Raw genomic sequence first — 27,638 nt, 5'->3', positions numbered from 1 at the left:
TATTGAAACATATTATGAACGTAATTATAGAGCGTCTAAATTCAATTTAAATGATTGGATATATCTAAACAACAGATATAAATGTGAAATAATTAATTTGAGGAGAGGTAATTATCGTTGATATCATCGATCTGATAGCCCATCAAGAAATCCCACACCTGATCGGGTCGATCTCGTCGGTGCTGTGGACCGGTTTTGCTACGAACATATTTGACTCAGCGTTTAAAACTCCGAATCCGGTTTAAATGGATCGGGCTGATTTCATGTGTCACAAAAAGAAAACCCGACATGCTCTCGCATCACACGCATCATCATCTACTGATCCGATAGCTCATTGGTTGATCCCAGACCGTCCCGGTTCGATCTTGTCGACCCGCTGGGCCGGCTCCCGAACCCGGTCGGTCCACGGCGTACGTCTTCGGTATCCCTCTCACGGAAAAGAGAGAAACCCCGACATAATAAAATCGCACGCTGGCTCGGATCCAATCCCCCATTTCTCCTCTCGGTCTCCGTTCCGCTTCGGATCGAGATTCCCTCGCCCAGATCTCGATCTTTGCCCTCGCTTCTTCACCTATCGGAGATCTAGCTTCTCTTGCGCGTTCCGGAGCTGAAGGTCGAGCCCTAGAGGACCTCGCCGCGGCCTTAGCCATGAACCCTTTCTCGTCGGGGACGCGGTTGAGGTAAGTTGCATACCTTTCTCGCCGGATGCGTAGATCAAACCCCAATTCTTGCGTCGGTGCCCTTCTTCTTGTATCTGCTTCGTCCCGACCCAATCTTTTCGTCCTCAATGGGACGCCCTTTGCCTGGATCAGCTCGGTTTCGTTCTTTTAGCACGAAGAGTCGGGTAGGGCTCCCAGTTGATCGGATTCGCCTTTGGTGCGGATCTTTGGTGGAAAGGAGTATTGACCTACGTCGTAATAAGTTGGTGAATTTTTCTACTTTTGACGTCCTTGATTGTGACCCTTAAATTGGATCATATGCACCCTTCAATTACACAAAGGGTTGTCGGTCCAGGATCGCCATTATTGTATTTGAATGGGTGATTCTGTGGGAGAGAATCGTACAAAACTAGGTGAGGCGTGATTGCAATGCCATAAATTTGTGCATCTATGTTACAGAATTCAAGAACATGCATTTTTTCATTCTAATTATTACCATAGTCTTGGGTTCTGCCATGCGGGTGGAGTTAAAAAGCTTAAATATAGAATGGTTTGTGGTACAAAATGAATATATACGTTAAACATTTGATTCCATTGTCTTTACTTGGTGCTAGATTAAAAATCACCTGTAAGTATGTTGGAGTCTTATAATTCGCCGCATTGTCAAATTGATATCTGGAATACAAATGAATATTATGTAACACAGCTTTACTAAGCATTACTTGATTTTGCAAACTTCAACTATAAGACTAATTCCCAATTCGGAGTCCAATGCAATGTCAAGCATAGGGTATAGACTGGTCCATTTTAGTGTTTTGACATGACTATGCCATGGATTTCTTCAAAGTCACAAAAGAGTAAATCTTCAGATTTCCTCTGAATTTGGTCAAATTTAACGTTTCTTACTAACCTTTAATTTCAGGGATATGATTAGGGCTATCCGTGCCTGCAAAACTGCTGCAGAAGAACGTGCTGTCGTGAGAAAAGAATGTGCAGCAATCCGTTCTGCAATCAGTGAAAATGATCAAGATTATAGGCATCGTAACATTGCAAAACTCATGTTTATTCACATGCTTGGTTATCCTACTCATTTTGGTCAAATGGAATGTCTCAAACTGATAGCTGCTTCTGGATTTCCTGAGAAACGAATTGGCTATCTGGGCCTTATGCTTCTTCTTGATGAAAGACAGGAAGTTCTTATGCTGGTTACAAATTCCTTGAAACAGTATGCATCGACTTCATCTGTCTATTATTCTGTAAACATTACTTTGTTTTCTGGACTAATATTCTGGTCAAATAGAGATTCTTATTCTTATTTTGGATATCTTTTACATATGCAGAGATCTCAATCACTCAAATCAGTATATTGTGGGTCTAGCACTTTGCGCTTTAGGAAATATATGTTCTGCAGAAATGGCAAGGGATTTAACACCAGAAGTAGAAAGATTACTCCTAACTAGAGATCCAAACATAAAAAAGAAGGTACTTTTTTGTTGTTTGAAGAATTCCTCATTTCAGAGCTTCTTGATGTGACACTATCTCATTGCAAGAACCAATTTTCATAACCTTGAAGTTTCCTGGAGGTAGTGTTTGGAAGTGTAATCTGCCTTTTGGTTTATTCTTCTTTGTTTTCAAGTATGACAACCTTTACCACAGCAAAGGATGCTGCTCAAATCTTTCGTGTTTGGCTGTTTGCATGTACTCTGGTGCATATATGAATTCCTTTTAAGATGTATGGAAAGCGTGCTAACTTCTAGGTGAATGTCCTAAAGAGACCCTTGAGTCCTGTGCTTCTTGCTTACATTTCGTTGTTAGATATAACAAGAGAAAACTATCAATAAATATTTTGCAAAAGTCCATGTCTGTTGAAGCACCATCAACTTTTGTGCTAAATATCCTTTTCTCTTATATCTTATATTCGATATTATAATTAATATTGAAATTCTTGAGCTTTGACGAGTTTGTTATTGCAGGTCTAGTAGTTAATATTGAAATTCTTGAGCTTTGATTATTCTTCTTCTCCTTCTCCTCCTCATTCTCCTCCGCCATCTCCTTTTCTCCCCCTCCTTTGCATTGCCTTTTCTCCTCTTTCCCTCCTTCTCTCCCACCCTCCTTCTATGCCACCACCTCTCCTCCTCCTCTGCCACCTCCTTCCATCCTCTCCTTCTTGCAACACCACCTCTCCATCTCCTCCTTCCCTCCTCCTTCACTGCCTTCTTTTCTAATTTTCAATTTCCGGTAAATTGATACTGGTCGGTACATATTGGGCCTCTAGGCATCGATACAGTAACATGGTATGAAATTGCAATCATTGTTTAAGTCAACTTAAGATTTCCACTTTAAAATCCATGCACTTAAGAAAGCATTGATTCGGGAATCTTGTTCATATTAAAACCAATTTTTCTCACTTGTATCCTATTCTCTATCAGATTTGTATCCCAAAGGGAGGACTATTGTTGTATTTAGCTGAATCAGTAGTTCCTAATTATGATCTAAAAGATCTTTGAGAATATGCCCAATCTCCCTTTCCCATTGCCTTTGTTCTTCTTACAAGATGACACTAGATTATCTTCTTTGTGTGTTAGCCATGTTGGATATGAGATGAACATCATGTACCTCTTCTCTTTTTTCCTTTATTCTAGTCCATCTTTGTGTCTTTATTTTGTTCTATAGTATTTTAAAGCCACCAGCATTTTATTCTTTTATTTGTGTTGTCTACATAATTTCTGCTGATCAGTCTCTGAAATAGAATTGATTTTTATGCTTTATTTCCATCATATGACTTAAATGTAATTGTAAAACATACAGCAACTAATTAGTGGGTATTATATATATATCATCAATTGGAGCTGCAATCCATAGGTTGTGTTTCGGTTACAATATTAATGTTTTCTGAATATTTATATTTTAATGATCCAATCTGCATGAAACTTATTATTGCTGAAATTTTAGCAATCCCTGATTCCTTTTTCCTGTCCCCTTTTATCCCTGATCATCTTTTTACAGTCCAAAATGAAGCTCCAAGCTATCTAAATACAAGCGTGTTCTGTCTGGCAGGTCAACTTAACAGGACATCTAGATTTGAATTTGAAGTTGGACATAGATTGAGAATAAATGTGCATGTGGATCCCGAGGAGTACCTCAAACTAACAATAAGTTGATGCTGAAATTGAACAAAAACCAAAATAGAATTTGATCTGATTGTTATTATCTTTTGTTGTGTTTAGATGGACATTTCAACTATGTAGGCTATGACACTTGTATCTCAAAGAGAAAAGAAGCTGAAATTTTGATTGGAGATTAAAGTCAAATAAAATTTAATTGAAATTGAATGGATCTTGAAGAGCTAAGATGAACATCTAAAAAGGGTGAGTTGGTGCATGTGACTCACGCCAACATGGGGTTTCGGAAGGGTTAATGTATGCAGCTGTATCCCTGCAAGTATAGGTGGTGTTTCTTCTATTATTCATGCCCTGATCACTTAGGTCACAAAGGTACTACCTTATCATGTTTCCAAGTCTAACCCTTTGAATATGAACATCTGTTACACACTTTTTTTTTCTTTTAATTCTATGAGATCCTGGGAGACTGTATGTGATCTGTGAAAACAGGGGGTAAATCAACCTTTTCCTCCATCATACACGTTCAAAAAGAAAAGAAAGGTTTTCTAGTTTTTGTATACTGCATCAATTTTATTTTGTGGTTTAGCTTTATCTGCACTATTTTGCTGTTAATCGGAAGACTTCATTTCTTCTTATTGTAAGTTTCTTAAGGTTCATTTAGATAGAAACAGTCTCAACTGTTTTTTCCTAGAGTTGGATGTCATTTGTATGTGTTTAGAGATTCCATGTATAGTTTAAATAGATGCAATAGCCTTTGTGTAATTTTATTTATATTTTAAAAGTATCGTGCAATCTTGCTGAAGTGAATCTGATTTCTGGTTCTAGGCTGCCTTATGCTCTATCAGGATTATAAGAAAAGTTCCAGACTTGGCAGAAAACTTTTTGAGTCCTGCAGCTTCTTTGTTGAAGGAAAAGCACCATGGAGTTTTAATAGCTGGAGTTCAGCTTTGTACAGATCTATGTAAAGTCAGTGTGGATGCCAGCAACTATTTGAGGAAGGTACCCTGGTCATGGACATACATTAATAGTAGATTTTAGCTGTGCCAATGATATAGATGTGTTTCTATCTGATCCTTTGCTCAAGTTCTTATAATGCATTTTTCAATTTTCTTTTAGTCGATCATTTTAAGTATCTAGCATATTGAAATTTGTAAAGCTATTAGCAGTCATTAAGGATATACTTGATAACGTAGTTAGGTTCTTCCTTGTTTAATTGGTTTGATACAATGTTTTAAGATTCACAGTGTATTGCCGTGAAATGCCAGCACAACACATACCTCAGCGAGGGCCCATTGGCATGGGCTTTTTGCCAAGTCAACAATGAATTGATGTATCATATCATTAGCATGAATAGGCTTGCTAACATGAACTTCCACTTATATTCATAGTTAGTGCTTGTATAGAAATAAATATGGGCAAAATTTTATACTTGTCATCTAAGTTCTGCACTCAAGAACACATAATTTTTTGGATCTAAGAAACATAATGTAGATACTATGAGACTTGCAAATGTAATATTTTCTGATGTCTAGCTATCTTAAGGTTTTTGGATGCCCGACGTAGATCCTCTTTATGCAAATTTCATCTTACTATTAAGCTTGGATTTGACTTGGATGTCCTACCTAGCAACCAGATCCCCATGTTCAAATGATTGCATATTAAGCACAGACTATAACATTCAGAATAATTAGTTTAAAAGTAGAAATGATCATATCATAAGCACAAACTCCTAATCTACTAAATGCCTAAGTGTATGATTTCTAGGCATTATTCGTACATAAAATATATGACTCGTAAGATTTTGTAATTTAATTCAAGCTCAACACTTGTAGCCTTTACCAACAGCTCTAGGCAAAAGCTAACCTGCCTATGTTTCTTCATGATCTCCCCTCAAAATAAGAATAAGTACAGCTTTCACCTCTTGTTTTTCAGTAATTTTTAGGGGTACCAGGTTGTAAGAAGTTATGATAAACAGTTGGCGATAAGGTTTATTCATCAATGTCCACCTTATTGACATGGATATCCTACATTTTATCATTCTGTTCTGTCATCCATTAATTTTACTTTTGTTTAAAACTAAGAAAAAAAATATTTAAAGACATCCAACAGTTTATTTGCATAAAGTAAATGGTCAACTTAGGTTTCTGGAACCTAAATTGATAAACAATACTAGATTCTGAAAATATGAGTTGGGAAAAGATTATCTTATAATTGGTTTTCTGTTCTCAAGTTTCTTATTTATGATAGCATACCACATTTCAACAATATTTGTCCTTCAGAGTTTCTATATATGGTGTGAAAACTTAAATGTCTTCATTTTGCAAATATTGAGTAATGGAACCTCTTTTTATCTGCTTCAGCTGAATTTTATTGTTTTTTTTCCAAAATTTACATTATGCTATATACTTCTTTTGGTTGATGCTTTTGCTGGATTCAGCTTGCTTGCAACTGTTAGGCTCATAGTTAAATACAGTTCATACTGTAAATTAGTTTCCATCTTAATTATAGAACTGCACAGAGGGATTGGTTCGAATATTGAGGGATGTCTCAAACAGTCCATATGCACCTGAGTATGACATTGCTGGGATTACAGATCCTTTCTTACACATTCGACTGCTTAGGCTGATGCGAATGTTAGGTCAAGGAGATTCGGATACCAGTGAATATATAAATGACATCCTTGCTCAGGTAAGTTTCCCTCTTTATTCTCAACATGTTCTGAATTTTGAAGATCCTTGCTTCTATGTGGTTCCTGAGATGTGTATTATAATCGTATGCATACAAGGCCTTGTATAATGAAACCTGCTAGGAATATAAATCCAGACATATATGCTTATCCAAATATGTTATATCTAGGTGCATATCCAAAGTTTATGTGTGATCTGAGATAGATCTGTACATACAGTGGCATATTTGCACGTACTTATTCTTGTATATGAATATGATGGGTTTTCCACAAGTTACTTCTGTATGATAATGAGAAAAGTCTTGGGAAACAATTTTCAGATTGAAAATGAGCTTTAGTTCTTGTTCTTCTTATTTGCAATAGTTCTTAGGTAATTTCTTAATATTCAAAATATGTTATGGAGAACTAATGGAAAAGACGTATGTTTTCCAAGTTGCAACATTCAAGATCTTTTGCTTGCCCTGTCATCCTTTTCATGTTTCCCTTTCAGATCAAATTCGGTTAAGTAAAATTGAGTGGAATGGGCAGTTGAAGCTTTAAACAAGGACCCCGGTCGTGGTTTCATCATTTTATTTGTTTATGATCAGAAACTAAAACTTAAAGCAATTCTGAGTTTGATGTAGTTTACAAAATCTGAAAGGCATAGGAAGTGACTTGAAATTCTACAAATTTAACATATCAAATCTAGTCACCTAAAATTATGCATTTAACCAAAGATTGACATTTTGGCACAAGAAAAAATGTTGGTATTTGTGTAGGCATGTGGTAAGCATCAATGTTTTGAAAAACGTTAGGCACTAAAAAGCACCAAGGTGCCAAAACGCTTGAGGCGAGTACAGTGAGGCATTCTCAAATGTTAAAACATTATATATATATATATATATATATATATATATATATATATATATATCAGTGATTTAAAAAGCGCTAGGCGCTAAAATGCGCCAAGGTTCTAAAATGCCCGAGGCGTTAGTTGCTCGCCTAGGTGCTTGCTCGAGCGAAGCAAGTCGCTAAAATATAAAAAATATATTATATAAATAATAAATATAATTATTTAAATAAAAATATGATATTAAATTAAGAAAACCTTAAGTATAAAGTCACAATATCACACTAACAAAAGTCTTAAAATTCAAAATAATAAATAAAGTTAGTAGTATTAAAATCGAAATAATATATTATTAGTCTAATAAATAAAAGTTACTGTTTATAGTATACTATTAGTGTTAACAGTATACTGAGTCGAGTGTGAGAAGAGAAGAGATCGAGGCTGCTGATTGAGAGCAGCGGCAGCGGTGAGCAGCGATAGTGGCAGCAGCGAGTAGTGATAGTGGTTGCGGTAGCGACAGCGGCAACGACGAGCAGCGACAGCGGCAACAGAGAGGCAAAGCGGAGAGCAGCAACGGCGGAGAGTAGCGACAGTGATAGCGGTAGCGGAGAGAGGCAACGACAACAGAAAGAAAATGTCGGTGGTAGGAGTCGGGCTAGGGTTGGGGAAGTCACGAGAGGCAACGGAGAGATGTTGATATCGGTGCTTTAGTTGGTTCGATTGAACCAACTAACGCAAATGCGATCGAATCAAACCTAACATGCTGGTTCGATCGTCTGATTTAACCTGGGCGCTCGCTTGAAGCGCCTGATGTCTGGGCTTGGGCGAGCGCCCAGGCGGCGCCTTGCCTTGCCCGAACACCTAGGCGAGCGCCAAGCGCCTTTTGAAATCACTGATAGGGTAGGAGATTGATAGGGTCTGAGGTGGAGAGAGGAGGAATTAGGTAGGAGGAGATTGATAGGGTCTGAGGTGGCTATTGATTAGGTGGGGAGCTATTAGGGAGGAGGGAGGAGGAGGGGCGACGGTGGAGGAGAAAGAGGGAGGGGACAACGAGAGGAAAGGAGAGCGGGAAGAAGTAAAGAGAAGTTGAAGAGGGAGGAGGAATTAGGCAGGAGGAGAACAAGGGGTTGGAGGAGGAGGGAGAGGGGAAGCTCGATGACTATTGGTTGTGAGGAGAGCTGCTATGGAGGAGGAGGAGGAAGAGGAGGGAGGGGTGGGAGGCAACAATGAGGAGGGAGGGGACAACAAGAGGGAAGGCGAGGGGCAAGTAGCAAAGAGAAGAAGAGGAAGGAGGAATCAAGTAGTAGGGAGGGGGGGTTGTCGGGGTCGGAGGAGGCTCGACGAGGATGGCAATGACGATAGTGGAGGAGGGGAAAGAGAAAGAGGGAGAGTGTCATGGCAAGGAGAAAAAGAAAGTTACTATGAGAAGAAGACATTATCGGAGGGCCGTTGTGTGTAAGGAAGCTGCTTATCAATCGCCAAAGGATTGCTTTTGCCACAAGAGGAAGTTATTCACCATTGTTGCAGACGACAGTGTAAGTCGAAGGAAGCTTGTGGTCTAGTAGGATAGGATGGAGGAGGTGCATGGTCCAACAATGTAGGGAGGAAGAGGTAGGCGCTTTGGTGGCGTACTGTCACGGACAAACTTCTAAACAAGGTGTTTGATGTAATGCTTATGTATGTCCGTGTCTTTTGGCATATTCATGCCTTGTACAGCATGTAAAGGGGCGGCCGAAGGCTTAATAGTCCCATTTTAGTTGGGATGGTGGCCTCTTTAGGCTTGTAAATAAAGGTTGTGTCATGTAGACACGTGCGAGAGATTTTCGGTCTGTAATGGACCATTTTACCCTTTGTTGTGCCACTGTTCAGAGCTTGTAAAGTCTGTTTGTAATTTGCATTGTCTATGAAGTGTTTTTCGGAGATGTTTGCTTGTGGATCCCGATTGAGGCGTTCTCTCTAACCCGTTCTCTCTTCTGGTGGTCCTAAGGGACAATGGGAGGCTTCGAGGAGGCTGACCTTTGCGGACGGACACGCAAGGGTGCCGCACGACTTAGGCAAAACCAGCTAAGTTCGTGACAGATGGTATCAGAGTGGGACAAGCATTCATAGAAACACTTAGCATGCAAACATGGGGGACCTAGCGGGGCTGCGTTGAGGGCAGTCAGCACTCGCGCAACCGTTTGGGGGAAAACGGACATGGAGATGTAGGGAAAAGGAGTCGCTCAGAGGAGCGGGCATCCGAGATTGGCATTCAGAGGAATGGCCAACCCTTCGCGCAAGAGGCACCACGAGAACAGGCAAGCTTGGAAGAATGTGGAGTGTACAAAGGTTGGGATGGTTGAGTTTGAGCTACGACTCAACGTTGACAACTATACTTGATGGTGCCCAAGCCATGCGAGGCGCTTGGTAAAGGATGAGACCATGCAAGGTGGAATGAGTTGCTCAACGACCAAAAGAGTTATGCAAAGCTCACAGAGGTGAGGGGAATTGCTAACTCGAAGAATTTGGTACTCATGCATGGGCTTGTATGCGGACGATGGAATGTTCGCGGCCATCCCAAGGCGATCGAAACTCGGCGCCATGGAGTATTGAAACTTTCTTTTCGGCATGTGAAGGATACGTCCGTAGGAGGCTGAAGTGTGCAACGAGTTCAGCATGTTGCTAGGCCTTGAGTGGTGCAGCGGGGGCTGTATTGACGTGGAGTCGCAATCTAGCAAGTGTGTTTGCATGAGGCAGAACAATGCATAGTTTGTTCAGCAGATCGGAGTAGTCCAAGGGGATGGTGGTCTCCGAAACGAAGAGAGATGTTGCTCCAATGGGACAGTTATCCAGGAGGGATAAGTCCCGGCTCTCCAGAGGGAGAATCATGTGCGACGGACCGCACATGTTGAGGAGGAGTACCTCAACAAACAACAACTCCACGAAGCTCGATGGACTGAGCAAGCGGCGAGGAGTCGTCGCATGATCTCGCTTGAGAGAATGCATTGGTGGATGCATTGCGAGATCAAGTGGGGGAGCGACCCAAAGCAACTTAAATGAAGGCACACTTGGAGTCGATATGGAGATCGGACTCAAGAGAGGGCTGACCCGTGGAATGGTGGGCGCGAGGGCCACCATCGACTCAATGCAAAAACGAGGAGCGGAGCAACTTGGGTGTAACTTGGCGAAGTACTCAAGCCGTATGAAGGGAGCCAGCATAGAAGTTGGAACGTGGAGCAGAGGCACAGTGCTTTCCTTAGACAGAGGTCAAGGACATGAACTCTTGCAGAGGCAAGAGTAGGATCATGTTGTTCCATGGGTCCTTCATTCTGACGGAGCGGACTCATCTTGCATGGTGCCAAAGACGAAGGGAGCTTCGGGGCACATGCACCTTATCTCGGAGAAGCATTTGATGGAGGAACTAAGGCGACTCAATTTGCGAAGGCGAAGTTGGGTACAGAAGGCCTTAGCACGGGGCAAGAGGACGCAGAGGCGGGTACTCTTGAAGAATATGCCACAGTGTTGCCATTCGAGTTGCTATGAAGAAAGCGGTGTGCAGCGGAGATTGTGCTGGTAGGGGCAGAGGCCCAGGATCCAAACAATGGTGCACAAATTACAGTGAAGTCGGTGGACTTCGGGAGCTACTAGGCGACGGACTGTCCTAGAGCGGTGCTTCATCTAAGTATGACCCAAGAGTGGGTGGATGAAGGTCGATTGCCAAAGGAGCGAACAAAATCGAAAGTGGAGGAGACCTTGCAATGTATTGGCAGAGGCCACACATGGAGGGTTCACAATTCGAGTTTATTCCACAAGGATCAGAATGCAATGAAGATGTCACCAGGAGGCGACATGGTGCAGCGGATCGTGGTGGAACAGTTCGTGGCAATGCGATACACATGACTTAGTCCCGGGAGGGACTAGATCATATGGAGGTATGATCGGGAGCTACTGGAAGCTCCACTTCGGTGAACAACACGACGGCAAGAAGGGCTATGGATTCAAGGAGTGAAGGCCATGGTACCGCAGAGGCGGGTCTTCCGTGCGTGCATCGAATTTTGCATCGGATGAAAACCTTGGTCATCAGCATATGGGGACTGGGTTCCACCAAGGGAAAAGTTCGAATGCAAGTACCAGTGAGTTCCATGGGAGGGACTGGATCATGCAGAGGTATGATCAAAGCAGCTGGAGAGTTGGACTGCTCCAGAGCTCATATTCGCTTAAGGGAGCACGGCAAGTCAGAGGACAAGGCCGAGTAAACGAACGTTGCTACCAAGGAAGCTAAGGAGAACAGAATCGGTGCAAACCCTACAACGTGATAGCAGAGGCCATGTATGGGAGTTGCAGTCTGTCTTTCCATCGACCAAACGGACTGCTTGGAGAACACAGAGGTGTTGAAGCAGGGGGTCGAAAGGGGCGAGGAAGCGACGACGAGTCCAGAGGGACTTAGCTACCCAAAATCAAGCATCAGTTAGAATGGAGGTGGACTCAGAGGAGTGCCACGGAGACATATCTACTGATCGTGAAGAAAAGGGATGCAGATGCGAGGCGACGGATAGTAGGGCCATGGGCATGGCAGTGCCATGGTACCGCAGAGGCGGGACTTCCGTGAAAGTCATTGATCCCTTGCTCTCATGGAGGGAGAGCGCTTGGTCGTGAAAGGGGCCGAGGAGGTGGAGAATGTAGAGGCAATCTCCAAGTACCGAGACAAGGCTGAAGGGCAGAGGCCGAAGAACTTCGTAAGACCGGTGTCAATGTGCTTCTCATAAAGATAACCGAAAGTGAAGGACTTCGGGTCATGCAAGAGTGCATAACCAAGGAACGAAGCAGGCAGTACGCGGTGCTGTACCTTTGCTACTCAGTGGAGTAGGCGGCAGGGTTGATGGAGAAGACGGTACAATCCCAGAGGCGACCAAACCTATAAGAGAATTACTCCAAGTCGGGGTGAAAACTTCTCGCATTCCAGAAATTCGATGGCATTGAGAAGGTGAATCACAGTAGCTAACTCAACGCAAGGAGTGCAAACACTTCAAGTGCTTCAGAAGTGTGAGCAAAGAGCAGGCGAAGACCAGTAACCAGCTCGATGCATGGAGTACAACCTCGAGGAGGCGGGCGAAGTCAAGTAACCTTTGCCTTCTCAACTCTCAAGAGAATGGGTGAAACCGAGTACCCCAATTCTCTTATCTATCCAGCAGAGGAGCTCTGCACAAGTTCAAAGACCCTTCGAAGATAATGGAAGACAATAGTTGTCTAATCCTCACCAATGGTGATCAGTGTTACTGAGAGTAGATTGTCCGCTTCATTTCCCAACGAAATGCCAATCGAAAGCGGAAGTGATGCGAACCTACTTGGATGTGACAACTAAGTGAAAGAAAAGTCAATGAGCAAATTTTGTGGAGGAAGGACCCAAAACTTCAGAAGTTTGCGAGACGATACTCGTTAAAGCTCCAACAAGCATCCACCCAGTTCAAGCAACATGAGGAATTTGAGAGACTGGCGCAGTAAGGATGGTCTTTTCCTTCATTTGGGGGATCCGTAGGAATCAACAAGGATCAACACAACTCAGCCAACCCCACACCAGAGTCAGAGTTATTGGTGAGTTGAAGCAACATGGCGGATCAAACGTTCGACTACTCAAAAACAGCAGCGGAGAGCAGCAAGGAGCCAAAAGGCGCATTGTAGCTGGAGCAGAAGATTGAAGACTCAGCAAAGGTGAGGAGTTGCAGTGTCGACAAAGGCTTCAACGAGGACGTCGAAGGAATAAGTGGGGGAGAATGTCACGGACAAACTTCTAAACAAGGTGTTTGATGTAATGCTTATGTATGTCCGTGTCTTTTGGCATATTCATGCCTTATACAGCATGTAAAGGGGCGGCCGAGGCTTAATAGTCCCATTTTAGTTGGAATGGTGGCCTCTTTAGGCTTGTAAATAAAAGTTGTGTCATGTAGACACATGCGAGAGATTTTCGGTCTGTAATGGACCATTTTACCCTTTGTTGTGCCACTGTTCAGAGCTTGTAAAGTCTGTTTGTAATTTGCATTGTCTATGAAATGTTTTTCGGAGATGTTTGCTTGTGGATCCCGATTGAGGCGTTCTCTCTAACCCGTTCTCTCTTTTGGTGGTCCTAAGGGATAATGGGAGGCTTCGGGGAGGCTGACCTTTGCGGACGGACACGCAAGGGTGCCACACGACTTAGGCAAAACCAGCTAAGTTCGTGACAGTACGGCAGACGAAGCAGCGAATGATAGCTAGGGTTTCGTTGGCTTCCTTTCACTAGGTCGGGTGCATGGGGCTACGATTTTTTTTTGTTGGGGAGAGAGAGAGAGAGAGAGAGAGAGAGAGAGGGAAGTTGTGAGTTCGTTTGGTTGAGCCAATTGAGTGCCCAATATTGAACTTGTTTGGTTTGGGTGCACGCCCGAGTCGCCTAGCGCTTTGGCTCAGGCACACAACCGAGTGGCGCATCCTTTAAACGCCTCACCTAGACCTGTTACGAGGCGCCCAAGTCTCGCCTCGCCCGAGTGCCTAGGCAAGGCTTCGAGCACCTTTTGAAAACACTTGTAAGCATGCAATATTGTGTAGAAATTAATGCACGATGGATGTGATCTCCTTTCCTCGATGAAATCTTGTTCCTTGTCTAGATTGTTTCCTCATGGAGTCCTAAATGATTGTCGCTCTCCAAATGTTGTTCTTTCTGCTTTTCCTTTCTTTTGTAGAATTTAAATTGCTTTTCACATATGGCATGTTATTTAGTATCAATTTCCGGAGTTTTTCTTGTAATCTAGATGATCGAAGGTCATGGTATCTTGGTAATAAAATGGAAGGCTTGCACAAAAAAAAGAAAACAAAGATTTTTTAGTTTGGAATGGTGATGTGAAATTGTGAATAAGCTAAGTCATTTCTGATGTTGAACAATATTCATCAACCATCCTTCAATTTCTCATGCTCATTGATTGTAGTTGTCTAAAGTGGTCGAGTTATGTTCTTTTGATTAATCCATGATCCATGACTGGAAGTGGTTACTTGTTCTATGAAGAATTATGAATTATCAAAATCATAGCTGATTATTACCTGTTATATTTGATGTGTATTAAGTCTTGAAGTTCTTATATGTGCTGCATTTTTGTTTTATAGGTTGCTTCAAAAACCGAATCAAACAAAAACGCTGGCAATGCTATTCTATATGAATGTGTTGAAACTATAATGGGTATAGAAGCTACTAGTGGTCTGCGTGTGCTTGCAATCAATATCCTGGGTAGATTTTTGTCGAATCGTGACAACAACATCAGGTCAATTTTTATTTCAGTATATCATTATATTATCTTTTAGTAATATTCTATCAAATTTGAGTAATATTAGATGTGACAGTTTCTTAGCTTTAATTATTTATTCATTAAAGTTTTCATGTACACTAACCAGGTGTTCTTGAAAAGAATGAAATACATCTTTCCTCCATTCATTCACATGCTAATCTTGAAGCCTTGGATTGAGATAAACATGGCTTGTGCTTAAAATTAGATGTATTGTATTGGTTTACGTGGTTCCTTAAATTTGCTTGTACCCTCGTTCAAAAGGGTGAATCCTACTCACCAGAGGTACATGTGGATTAAGGCATGATTTGAGAGGTTTTAAAGATTTTTAGTTTGGCTTGCGGCTAATATACATTGCTGTGAGTTACCCAACTTCTAGCAACAGGGAAGGTGCAGTTTATGAGTGTGGTGATAGTTTAAACTTTGTAATTAGGGAAGGTGATCCTTTACTCAGGTGTCATTAATTTCCAACTCAAATCGATAATATTGTATACTAAATGAACATTACATGAGATGTGCATTTTTGATAACCAGTTTGGTTTTATACTAGGAAGACCAAATTATTGAAGCTTTTATTGAAAGTACTTGATTAAATTTTGACTAATAAAAAGCTTATGATAGAGTTCTTAGAGATATATTGTGGCAAGTTTGGAAAGAATAGGAGTTGCCAACTCTATCATATTTTGGAGTTCCAAAAGCATCTACCTTGCATTCTGGAGCATGACTGTCTGTCCAACTTGGCCATGCTATTGGGTTTGATATTAGGCACTAGAATCGGGGTGCCATGCCAACTGGTGATCTGTACGGGGCATGTGGCTATAAGGAAGACCAAGATTTTGTCTTTCCTTTTGTCTCCTTTGCTAATATAGTTTTTGAACTCCACTATAGACTGTTGTGTTGATATCTTTTTCTTTTGTTTTTGGTTCAGATATGTTGCCCTGAACATGCTTATGAAAGCTGTTGCAGTAGATTCTCAGGCAGTGCAGAGGCACAGAACAACAATTCTTGAATGTGTCAAGGTACTGTTATGTTAAATATATGTTTTATGAAGTGAAATGTACCTTTTCCAAATTAGATTGTTGAGGTGGTGTTTAGGGTTGATGCTTCCCTGTAAGGACTGCATCATAAAACAATTTGAATGTTTTCTGTGTTTTGTTAATCCTTATCCAGCAACAATAGTAAACGTTATTTGTGTGCTTCTAGTTTGTTATTTTCATCATCAAAATTTCACAACTCACTTCTAGTACATTCAAAGGAGTAATTCCCCCCACTGTGAACAAGACATTTTATAATTTGTTTCTTCAGTTCCATGTTCTCACAAGGAGATTAGTTATATTGACTGCCTATTTGGATTATTGATTTAGTGCTGTATTTCTTCCTGAAGTAAAAAAAGCTCTTAAACAATTTGGTCATTTGTGATTTATATGTATGATATGGCTTTCGGTTGAGTGTATTAACTATGTTTTCTTATCATGCTTCCATTTTGTTCTCTATAGGTTTTGTTGCTAATCAGGCGCTTAAGTTTGCAGTCATCATTATCTTCCATCTTTATTTATGTCTTGAAAGCAACTTGCATATTACATTTGGTCTTTTCTGTTCACTGTAGATGGAACTAATGCTCTTTGATAATGCTTACCCATCTTTATTTATCTCTTGTTGCATCAACTTTCAGGATTCTGATGCCTCAATTAGAAAGAGAGCTCTTGAACTTGTTTTTCTGTTAGTCAATGACACAAACGCTAAGCCGTTGACAAAAGAACTTATCGACTATCTGGAAGTGAGTGATCAAGATTTCAAGGGAGATCTGACTGCTAAAATTTGCTTGATTGTTGAAAAGTAAGTGAATTATTGACTTCGATTTTGACCATACAAATGAAAATAACATCTAAATTTACATGCATCAGTTCAAATGCAATTGTGAATTCTTTTTTATTATGGGCAAACTTTGACTTGGTTTCAAGTTTTCACTTTGAGCTTCAGGTGAGACTTGAGAAGAGTATTAGTTGAGCATGATGAAATACTTCAGCTATAGTGATTGCACCACATATCATTTTGGAGCTGTTGATGTTGGTCCATCTTGAAATATTTCAGCCATAGAATTTGTTGGCCTAGTTATGCCCTTTGAGTTTCTTTTGTATTCATTAGAAATTCAGTAGTTTTTTTTTCACTGGTTACAAAGTTGTCTTCATTTTGCTGTTTTTTATCAATTTAATTTGGTCACTTGTTCTCCAAAATAAGATCTTTTTAATGTTGTCTCCAATTCTACAGTATTTTCATCCATAAGCATGCTTTTTCCATGTCTTACTTTGACTAATGCATATTTCTTAGTGTGCCTGTGTCATAAATGAACTGTTCAATTTGAAGTTATAATGTTTGCAGATCTTTTTAACCAAGTTATGATTAGGTTTGTAGGATATTATTATGGCAAAATTGCTTTCAGAAGTCTTGCATCTTTGGTGACCAGGCATCAAATACATTAATAGCTTATGGAGTATATCATGTCTTAAGTCCTAATGACAACTAATGTTTCTTACCTCTGTAGGTTTTCTCAAGAAAAGAAATGGTATATTGATCAGATGTTCAAGGTTTTATCTCTGGTATGTGATGAATAGTAGTTCATTGAATTGTTTTGTTTTATATAAAGGTGCAAAAGTTTGACTATTATTCGTTGATTGATTTTTGCCGGATTGTTTCTATTAAATCGTCATTCTTAATGTTACACAGTTCATCGCACGCTGAGATTCCAGCATCATTATTCCAGAATTGCAAGATGTCTTTTGCTTTTCTTTGTGATTATACATTGCACTTGCTGTCATGATCCCATCTGATAGGCCCATTTGTCCAATAAATTGGCGGAATGAGTTCATAATCATATGGGGCAGCATGCTTAAACCCTAGTTACCAGCTGTTACATCTTCTCTTCAGAACATCATAATCTCCCCCTTACTTTCAGTTTGGGACCAATCGAGATCTCAGAATCTTCCCAACTCAAATGATCAACATGCTTGTCAAGGAGCCTGGAGTCGTTGCTTAATAAGCAGCAAATGAGACCTATGATCCAATAAATGTTTCCGTGTTTAACATGTGCCTCTTGCATCATCCGTAGTAGCTCTTGAAAAACTCATGTTAGTTGGTCCACTCTGTTACCAGCTGCTGTGACTCAAGCCAATATGCTCACTGGCCCAATAACTCGGTGGTGAGCCAATAGCCACTTGGCCTATAATGCTTGACCACAAACTGTTAATTTACTCTTTGATTATCATCAGTAGAACCCCTTGACTGTCAATTGAGGACTCATTGAGGTATCACCCTTGCACCATATCTAAATTGTACATGTTGATTAAACTGTTTTTAGGTAAATCTTTATCATCTTTTCTCTCTTTTTCTTCTTCCAACTTGCAACGTGATATATCATTACCCAATGTCATGATGTGGTGAAAATTGTTGGTTTATATATATTAATATATTTTTCATCAACCGGTTAACTTAATCATAGATTTGGTTATGATGCACTGTGAAGGTTTCGTTTTTAACCTTGGTGTCATGGGTCTGAAATGTAAAGACTATCTTTGTACTGTGGGGGAATTCTGCATGTATCTATCTTTCCATGGTCCCTCAGTGACGAGAACATAGATTACCATTTGTTTTACTTCCAAATTCTATACAAAATTTCTTAGGATATGTGAAAGTTCAGAAATGTGTAACATGTCTCTGATCTGTCTGCTGTATTGACCTAAACATGTCTCATGATTCGCATATTATCTAAATTCAGGTGCTCTTAATCAAGAACCTTATTCTGAAAACCACCTTGTCCATCATAACTGATTGCATTTGACTTGTTTCTTTGTAGAAAAAGGGTAAACTAGTGCACGATGCTACTATCAAATTTATAAATTTAATGCTTTGATCTTGCACTATTGTGGTGATATTAATCCTATCCATAGTCTGAACATGCTGTATCAGTAAGTGTAACTTTGCAAGTTTGGTTTGCCTTGTGAACTACCGCTCCATCTAATTTAAGCTTGGCTTGCTTGCTGTTGACAATAAGAGTTTCAGTGTTGCTTGGTAAATTCTATTTATTCGATTAAGTATGCTTCTTGGTTCCCATGATAAGGCCTTGCTAATGTTTTTATGCCAAACTTATAACCTAAGTTGATGGGTTAGGGATGGGGAAGTCGCGAGAGGGATGCTGGGAGGCTAATATCGGTGATTTAGTTGGTTCGATTAAACCAACTAAAGCACCGGAGAACGAACCAGATGTAAAACACTGGTTCGGTCGCTTGGTTTAACCCGGGCACTCGCCTGAAGTGCCTGACGCCTAGACTTGGGCGAGCGCCCAGGCAGCGCCTCTTTGAAGCGAGGCGCTCAGGCCTCGCCTCGCCTCACCCGAACTCTTAGGCGAGCACCTATTGAAATCACTGGGGTATGGAATCACTGTTATTGAACTCTGGCAACAGGATGTCCCTTGCTCGCTAGCCCTAAGAGGCTTTGTAAGGAGAGCTACTATTTACATGTTTCAATAGCATCACTCTGTAATCGCATGAGGTACAAACTAAGATGCTTGTGCTTGCTCTGCAAGCATGATTAAAGCCCTAAATCACTATGCTTCTTAAGGTGATATTGGTGTCCTATACTTCACATCTTGCCTATAGGAAAAGAAAAATAGTCAGGTAATAGCTGTATGTTTGAAAAGCTCATGAGTTTTCAATGTCAAGCAAGGTTTAAGGTCTAATGGTAAAATGCCAATCATGGGTTAGTGTTGTGTTAGCATGGGCAGGGAAGAGATCTATCATTCAGGTCCAATATTGTTGGGGTGGGGTTACTGGTCCCTTGCCAATATTTAGGAGGGGAATTGACGTGTGCTGCTGTCAGGTCATGCATGCAATTTCTGGTACATTATGTCTTATACGACAACGATCTAGCCTTCTTGGTACTGAAATTAGTACCCGTCTTAACTATGCTTGTATTTTTATAGCATAATTTACTTCCTTATACCTGTAATTTTGCTTGGAAGCAATACCTACCCACCAAAATAGACTACCCTTTTGGAATCAGTTCTTGTTTACTATGGATTGGAGTTGATCACATCAGAGACAAGACTCTGACAAGTGGCTGCATTTCAATTTCATGCATTTGGCATATATATATATATATATATATATATATATATATAATTTCTTTGACAATGCTTAACTTTATAAAGTTTAAACATAATCTGATGGATTTCCTTCTTGCATTTTGTTGGATAATTTCAATTGTTATAGTTATTTGCCAACCGCTACTATAGGCCTTTTTTTGTCTAATAGATGTTTAATTTCTTTCTCTACCACCTAAGAATTTATTTCTTTAACCTTTTTATTTTTCTTAATCACAATGCATCTTCTTTAATGTTGTCAATGTTGTGATGCTTAGGGAGGGAATTTTGTGAAAGATGATGCGTGGCATGCTCTTATAGTTGCAATAAGTAATGCACCTGATCTTCAAGGATATTCTGTGAGGTCACTGTACAAGGCATTCCAAACATCATCTGAACAGGTAAAGACTACTATGTCGATGTTGAGGCTTTATAACATTTGGGTTTGTCTTTTATTTTTTATAGTTGTCATGAATTTGTTTTCAGGTAAGTTTAGTACGAGTAACAGTATGGTGCATAGGAGAATATGGCGAGATGCTGGTTAATAATGTTGGGGTGTTGGAAGTTGAGGAACCAATGACCGTAAGTGCACAATTTTTCCTTTCCCTTTTTGTTTACTAACAACCATGATGTTTCTCCTGTTACTTAGCTTGTAATTTATCAAGTTGTTGATTTATTATCTTCCATTATTCTAAGACATGGTTGGTGTTATTGACACTCCTATTCGAGCCAAGCAAACTTAGAGATGCATTTCTGAACTTCCACAATTTTGTCTTTCGCTTGTGCTTGTATATTTTTGTTTTCATTTCATCTGTTAGGTAATTGAGGATTTTTTATGTGCTGCTTTTCTCAATGTTCTAGCTGTCCCATCATTATTTGACTTTCTAACTTAAAGAGTCATTACACAAATTTTAAGCTAGTAGTCTATCAGGTTTCTTGTTGGGAAATGGTCTAATGTTGTCTGATAAGTAGAACTGTGTATTTGCATTTAGGTTCTAATATTTGCCCAAATATGACTAGCATTTCTTTGTGTCAGCCTTTTCATGGATAGCCAACATAATGAAGTGTGATAAATTTTGGTTCGTAGTTTCTACATTCAAAATCAAGGATGCAATTGATTTGAAGTTTAGATGCTTGTTAGCACTTTGCGCATATTCTAGCCACAGACTTATGCGAATAGGTATTGCCAATTTAGAATGCAGCATAGTGAATGGGCCTACGGTTCCTCCTGACATATATATACTATTCTTTTACTGTCATCATGTTCCTTGGTATCTTTAATCTTCTATAGACTCTGCAGATTCTTCTGTTTGGTAATATCCACCCTTGCCTTGTTGATCAAACACCCAAGAAAATGAATTTACTTTTTAGTTTCATTACTATATTGCCTTCTTTCTAATCCTTGTGTAGGCACCAACTGCTTGATATATTATTGCAGGTGACAGAATCTGATGCTGTGGATGTTTTGGAGGCCTGTTTAACACGTTATTCATCAGATATTGCAACCCGATCAATGTCCTTGATTGCTCTCCTGAAGCTTTCATCGCGATTTCCACCAACCTCAGAGTATGTTCTTCATTTGGTATATTTTCATTTGCCACATTCACAAGCTTGAGTTCTTTTATGTGCATTACAAGTCAGAATATATGTTGTGGTATCTGGTAGATTTAACAGCTTCATTACAGAATTGGTCACCTGCATCTTTTTTTTATTTATTTAGATGGTCTTTACAACCTTCTTATTTCTAGAAATTTCCAAACTAATCATTTGAATTCTGTGGATCCTATTTACATATCTGTAGCTTTGTGTTAAGTATATACGTATTATAACTCTCTTATGAGTTTAACATTGCATCAATCAGTTCATCAGGTTATGGATTTTTTTTTCCCCTACTCTTTTTCTTTTTCTGGTTGTTCAGAATGAAATCATGTTCATCCTGTAACTTATTTGTGAAAATGCATATAATCCACTAAATTACATATGCATTTAGAAACATTTGTTTTCGGGTAACAAATTCCCAATTTTTGGTTGTTTGGTTTACAAAAGCACACTTGAAAGTCCTTGGTGGACTTCTTATATTATCCAGCCTGTTCTGGGTGGTCAAATGTATTCCCATATATCTTTGTCAACTAAAAAATATTAAACAACTCTTTTGTAGACTTCAATGTTTGTGAATTGTTTTATTCCTTGATTTTCATTTTTGTAAATTAAGTGTCTTTTTATTTGATGTTAGGGATCATCACTTTCTTTTGGAAAAAATATATTTTATACCAATGGTTTGCTATTTTGGATATCAGATCGTACTGGCCCGTGGATGGACCAGTATGGGACTGATATGTGCCAACTGCACCAACACACGATATGTCGACATGGCTTTGGTATGCTTTTTTAGGGTTTTGGCCATCTGAAACCCTAAAAATCTCATATTTTATGGGTTTTCCTACTTAATAAGGTGAAGTTCACATAATTTACGTGGTTTAAGACTGTAAAAACGATATATATGAATTGAAACGTGCAACAGAAAGTGAAGAGTCATCTAAGCAATTATGCATAACAAATGATTGTATAAGAACATATATCTGTTTGTCGTTATTCTATAGTCGGTGGGTCGGAATCCTCAATGTGATGATACTGTAGATCAATATGACACATATGCAAAAACCCAAGTTTGAAACTGCTGCCGTGAGATCTAATAGTGAAATAGTTTTGGTGATTTTGGGAGCAATTTCGAATAATACCGCCTGGTACGTACCGGTCCATCAGTTTACCGGTACACGGATCGCCCGTTACCGAACAGAACGATATATATATATATATATATATATATATATATATATATATATATATATATATATATATATATATATATATATATATATATATATATATATATATATATATATATATATATATATATATAAGAGGCAACGTCGCGTCACCTCGGCGACGTCGCCCTGCGTGGGAGAAGGAAAATGCGATGTCGCCTTTTGTAATATATATATATATATATATATATATATATATATACCGAACGGTATATCGCTCGGTATACAGTTTCGTACCGTACCGAACAAACGTCGAAACTCCGGTACGGTATGAAATTGCATACCTTGTTTGGGAGTTCATTTTTCAAGTCCAAACTAACAGAATCTTTAAGGAATTCTGTATTATTTTTTAAGCTCATTTTCTTAGTCCAAACTAAGCAGAATATTTGAGGAATTCTCTGCACCTGTCAAGACACCTAAGAAAGTCCATCTGCTGTATGTGTCAGACAGTCTCAGGTGGAAAATTTAAAAGTTTGGTCATAACGTTTCATGCATACTGTTTTGGACTTCCAGTTCTTGGTCTAGTTTTATGCAGTCACATATATCATGCATACGAAGTAATTGCTTGAATATGACAAATTATATCTATGTAAAAACATGCCAATTAAAAGAAATAATTTTGTATTGTTATGCTTGTTTCGTTTCTGAGTCTAAAAAATCTCTCTTCTATTCTGAATGTCAGTGCACATCTTTAAATTTTCCTATCCCATTATTCTTTGCTACATATTCTCAAAGTTCTATTTTATCTTGTGAGGCTTTTTACATGTCTGTTTGTTTTCTCCAACTATTAACAATAGTGTTTACCTGTATCACTACTCAAGGAATTTTTTGTCTGTATCATTGAGTCAGGAAAAGATTAGTTGTCAGTGGATATCTCTTTCCTCTCACAATTTTTTATATGCTCCTAATCATTGAAATGAATCTATCTGCAACAACTCGTTGTTGTTGTATCTACATTATGATGTTATAGGATTTCTGGTCTTAACCTTATTCTCAATCAATTGTTCAGGAGGATAAAAGAGATTATTACAGTGCATAAAGGAAGTGTGGCACTTGAATTGCAACAAAGAGCAATTGAATTCAACTCTATAATCCAGAGACATCAAAACATAAAGTAAGCAATTAGTTTAGTACAAGTACGATTTCACATAAAATCTTATACTTTAATTTTCAGAATAATTGATGCATATGCAGATCTTCTTTGGTTGAACGAATGCCTGTTCTGGATGAGTCGGCTTATATTGGGAAGAGAACTAGCTCTTCACAAGCAAACATTGTAGCTGATAAATCTAGCCAACCATCTTCAACTGCAACTACACTTAAATTTCCAAATGGTGTCGCGAAACCACCTGCTGCTCCCTTGGTTGATTTACTTGATCTCAGTGCTGATGATACATCAGTTCCTTCTTCAACCTCTAATGATTTTCTGCATGATTTGTTGGGCATTGGCTTGACAAACTCACCATCCTCAGGTTTTAATATTTTTCTTTCATATATAATATTCGTACTTCTATATACATTTTTTACATGTTTAGGTTGAGTTCCTATTTGTGTTTGCATAAAATAATCTGATTTACGATTGCATGTATTAGTTTGAGTTGTTCTTTGCATCAATTAATTTGATCGTCTTTTGTTATGTGTTGATGAAGATGTCAGTCCAATATTTTTAATTCTAAGTAGCAGTAAAGTTCACCTTTGCAAGCGACAGAATAATTCAGAGTTTCAAACAACCAAATTTGAGAAGTTACCATACTAAGTATATGCTATATAATTAGTATATTTTCTACCTTTCATATGTTGAAAAAAGCATTCCAAAGTCAACATTCATCAATAATAGCTAAATGCCAAAGGCCAAAACCACCAGCGACTCATGGGATCAGTGCTAAACAGTGTGTTATGCAGTTTGTAACAGTTGTGAATCACTCATATTTCTTGTAAATTATTGAATCAAGTGGCAACGTTTGCTTTTGCTGCAAAGGCAGGTGTGGGGACCTTTGGACCCCTCAGTATCGAGGCTGTGGTTGGCAAAAGTTCCCATTTGCCAGCACTTCAGTATGTAGACCCTGTGGCTTAAACAGACATGAGACTAACAAGAATCTCTTCTTTCTATGTTACATATATCTGGGTGCAAAGTGTGAATAGCTATGGTCTTTGCTTCGCTAACATAATTTCTTTGTGACAAGTCAGTTGAACACTGAAGCATGGATATAGATATAAATACGAAGACAAGATGTTACAGATATCAGATAAGTACGATATGATATGGATTAAATAATGCAATACTATTAGTTAAAGGTTTGCAATGCTGTATATGTCAATTATGTTATATATGGCATAGCTTGAAGTAATCACACACTTTTTATATGAGGCAAGCAAGGTGCTAAATACTGATCCATAGTATTAGTTTTGGCAACTTGTTGAATTAGTATGGTACAAGATGCCAACTGGAGAATTGAACTGTACCATCATTTTTCAATGAAAAATAATACAATGGTGGAATACAAAGTGATACTCAGTTGTATAGTTTGTTAACAGAGTATGATCGGACCGGTGAATGCCGGTTGGCACACACCATTCTGACAGTAAGTTAGATTGTGGATACATGTAATTATTCATCTTTTTTATCGATAATCAATCAAAAAATCCATATATCAGGATATATTTAAATATTCTGACAAATATGTGATGTGTTTGTTAGCATGCATTTATGCCAGTTACATATTAAAAGTACCTTTTGTGTCTTTCAACTTTGATTATTTTGATTAATTTGGAGGAATATTGATTGGATGCTTTTCTTGTATATCAAGGCATTGCTCCATCGGGGGGTACAGATATTCTTATGGATCTATTATCTATTGGAACACCTGTTCAGAATGATACAGCACCTAAAGTTGTCTCCTCCAACCAAGGTAACAGTTGACTTAAGTTCTCAAATACTGAATCATATGAGGTATTTGTCCTCAGCTTTATATTTTTAGGCTCTAAAATAATATTATATTTTAGGATTTGCACCAACAACCAAGCCTGTTCCTACCACCATCCAAGTAATGGATTTGTTGGATGGTTTACCATCAAATGGATCTCTTCCAGGTAAATTTGCTTGATTATTAGTGTTGTGGATAGAGCAGTAAAAATTATGGTGAGGTTACATTTGTGCTTGAACAGGGTCTCAAACTCCAGTTTATCCATCTATCACTGCTTTCGAGAGCAGCACCTTGAAGATCATGTTCAGCTTCACAAAGCAGCCTGAAAAACCACATGTTAACAAAATCCATGCTACATTTGTGAATTTGTCATCTGATGCTTATACAGATTTTGTTTTTCAAGCAGCTGTCCCGAAGGTACTTCAACATATTAACTGGATGTGTCTTTTTGGAGCATTATCATGTTTACTTTCTTTTAGGTTTTTCCTTCTTTTCATTTTAAAAATGCATTCCTTGCAAACAATAATTTATCAGATGTGTCATTGTGGTGGTGTCTGAAACAGTAAACATTCTTAGACATGTTAATTCTCTATACAAAACACTTGTCCCGCTTAAGATCTGTTTTTTTTCTCACCTAAGATTTTCACCAGTTGTCATTTGGAAATTCTTGAGCTAACAAAAAAATGTTGTTAAAGGTATACCACTTGCTTGGATAGTGTTGCTCTCACTTAGTCATGATATATCCTTATACTCTTCAGGTAGGTTCATTGCTGATATGTACATGGAAATATGTAACTTTTCACCATTCTGTATATAAGGATAACAATGATCACTGTATAATAATATTTGAGATATGAAATCACATATTAGGTGAAAATTTGGTAAGCTTGTTTAAGTTTCGTTGGATCTATGTAGGAACATAATGTAGTACTGCATATATTATGCTATAGTTGTATTTCATGAATGTTTTAATTTTGGTTATGTTTGTGCTTTTCATCTATAATTGCCTTTAGTAGGTTTTCATAATATTCATTGGACATGGATGGGCTAGCAGTTTCTGAACTGTCAATTTTTTACTGTAGATTCATGATAGCTGACATTTATGTACTATGCAGTTTGTCCAGTTACATTTAGACCCAGCCAGCAGCAATCAACTTCCGGCCAGTGGCAATGGGACAATCACACAAACTTTAACTGTTACTAATAGCCAGCATGGACAGGTATATGAGATCCAGATGTTGTAAAGCTTTCTTATTGTGGATCATTGTTAGTTCCATACTTCATGAGAGTTAAATTTTCCGATGACATCACTCATGTAAGGTGTAATTCTAGATTAAGCAAGCTGCAAAGTCAACATGAGAACCATGATATATTCATGTTCAAATTTAAGGATACATGAGGTGATAGATAACCTGAAAGCTAAAAGAATAAATCAAAGTGACATGTAGATAAATTGTTATAACCTATGAACTCAAATAATTCATGCATATACTTAAGTTGATCTGAAACTAAAAAGGAACCCAAGTATATTATTTGTTGGATTCATTTAGCTTTCTGAACTTCTGATGTCATAATGCATCATAATCAACATTGTGCAATTCTTGTTTGAAACTTTGCTACTTGGTAAGTCAGAGTAACAGTCAACAATGTATTGGTAGGATCAAATGATGTTCTGAATCACTTTCTTAGCAACATTTTGGTGGGATCTTTTCTGATGTAAAACTGGATATGTCATTGTTAATTTGTTTTCTTCTGTCATCTCAGAAAGCCCTGGCGATGCGAGTAAGGATGGTATACAAAGTCAACAACCAAGAGAAATCAGAACAAGGACAAATCGACAATTTCCCTCCTGGGTTATGAGTATTCAAACTACTTTGCCACAAGAATTTACCTTCGCTTCAAAGGGAAACATTACCTACTCGATCTCTTTATATGTTCTTAAACAATAGAGGGAAATTTTGATCATTGATTCAAATGTATTGTATAGTTCATTGGCAATTAAATAACAGTGTCAAGTTCCAGTACCCTTGGGCCCTTTTACACCATGCATTTGGATTAGATGTGTGCCGAACTTGTTCGCTCTCCCTGGTAGGGAGGCGGTTGTAATGAAACCTGAGATAGGGGTTGTACAAATATTTGTCAGAGTTATCTACTTACCGTCGTATGCTGTTCTTGA

The 27,638-nt window shown here is 38.7% G+C and overlaps 1 protein-coding gene across 1 annotated transcript; it reads left to right on the top strand.

Moving 5' to 3' along the window:
* Positions 1–455: 455 nt before the first annotated feature.
* Positions 456–27,638, top strand: LOC103998303 (AP-1 complex subunit gamma-2). Its single transcript, XM_009419740.3, has 19 exons — positions 456–680; positions 1,582–1,884; positions 2,000–2,141; positions 4,607–4,780; positions 6,290–6,469; positions 14,404–14,558; positions 15,508–15,598; positions 16,252–16,415; positions 17,122–17,176; positions 19,992–20,114; positions 20,200–20,295; positions 21,152–21,279; positions 23,548–23,652; positions 23,733–24,010; positions 25,346–25,447; positions 25,542–25,628; positions 25,704–25,879; positions 26,578–26,682; positions 27,227–27,638. Exons 1-19 carry the CDS (start codon positions 649–651, stop codon positions 27,320–27,322), a joined length of 2,592 nt encoding a protein of 863 aa, XP_009418015.2. The 5' UTR covers positions 456–648; the 3' UTR covers positions 27,323–27,638.

Source organism: Musa acuminata, chromosome BXJ1-9, assembly GCF_036884655.1.
Source record: "Musa acuminata AAA Group cultivar baxijiao chromosome BXJ1-9, Cavendish_Baxijiao_AAA, whole genome shotgun sequence".
NCBI lineage: Eukaryota > Viridiplantae > Streptophyta > Magnoliopsida > Zingiberales > Musaceae > Musa > Musa acuminata.
The sequence above is the reverse complement of the archived record's forward strand: the minus strand, read 5'-3'. Positions and strand labels throughout refer to the sequence as shown.

Coding starts and splice junctions, on each gene's coding strand:
- LOC103998303 (XM_009419740.3), top strand. CDS start 649: ATGAACCCTTTCTCGTCGGGGACGCGGTTGAG. Junction 1,885..1,999: donor GTTACAAATTCCTTGAAACA/GTATGCATCGAC, acceptor TTACATATGCAG/AGATCTCAATCACTCAAATC. Junction 25,448..25,541: donor AGTTGTCTCCTCCAACCAAG/GTAACAGTTGAC, acceptor ATTATATTTTAG/GATTTGCACCAACAACCAAG.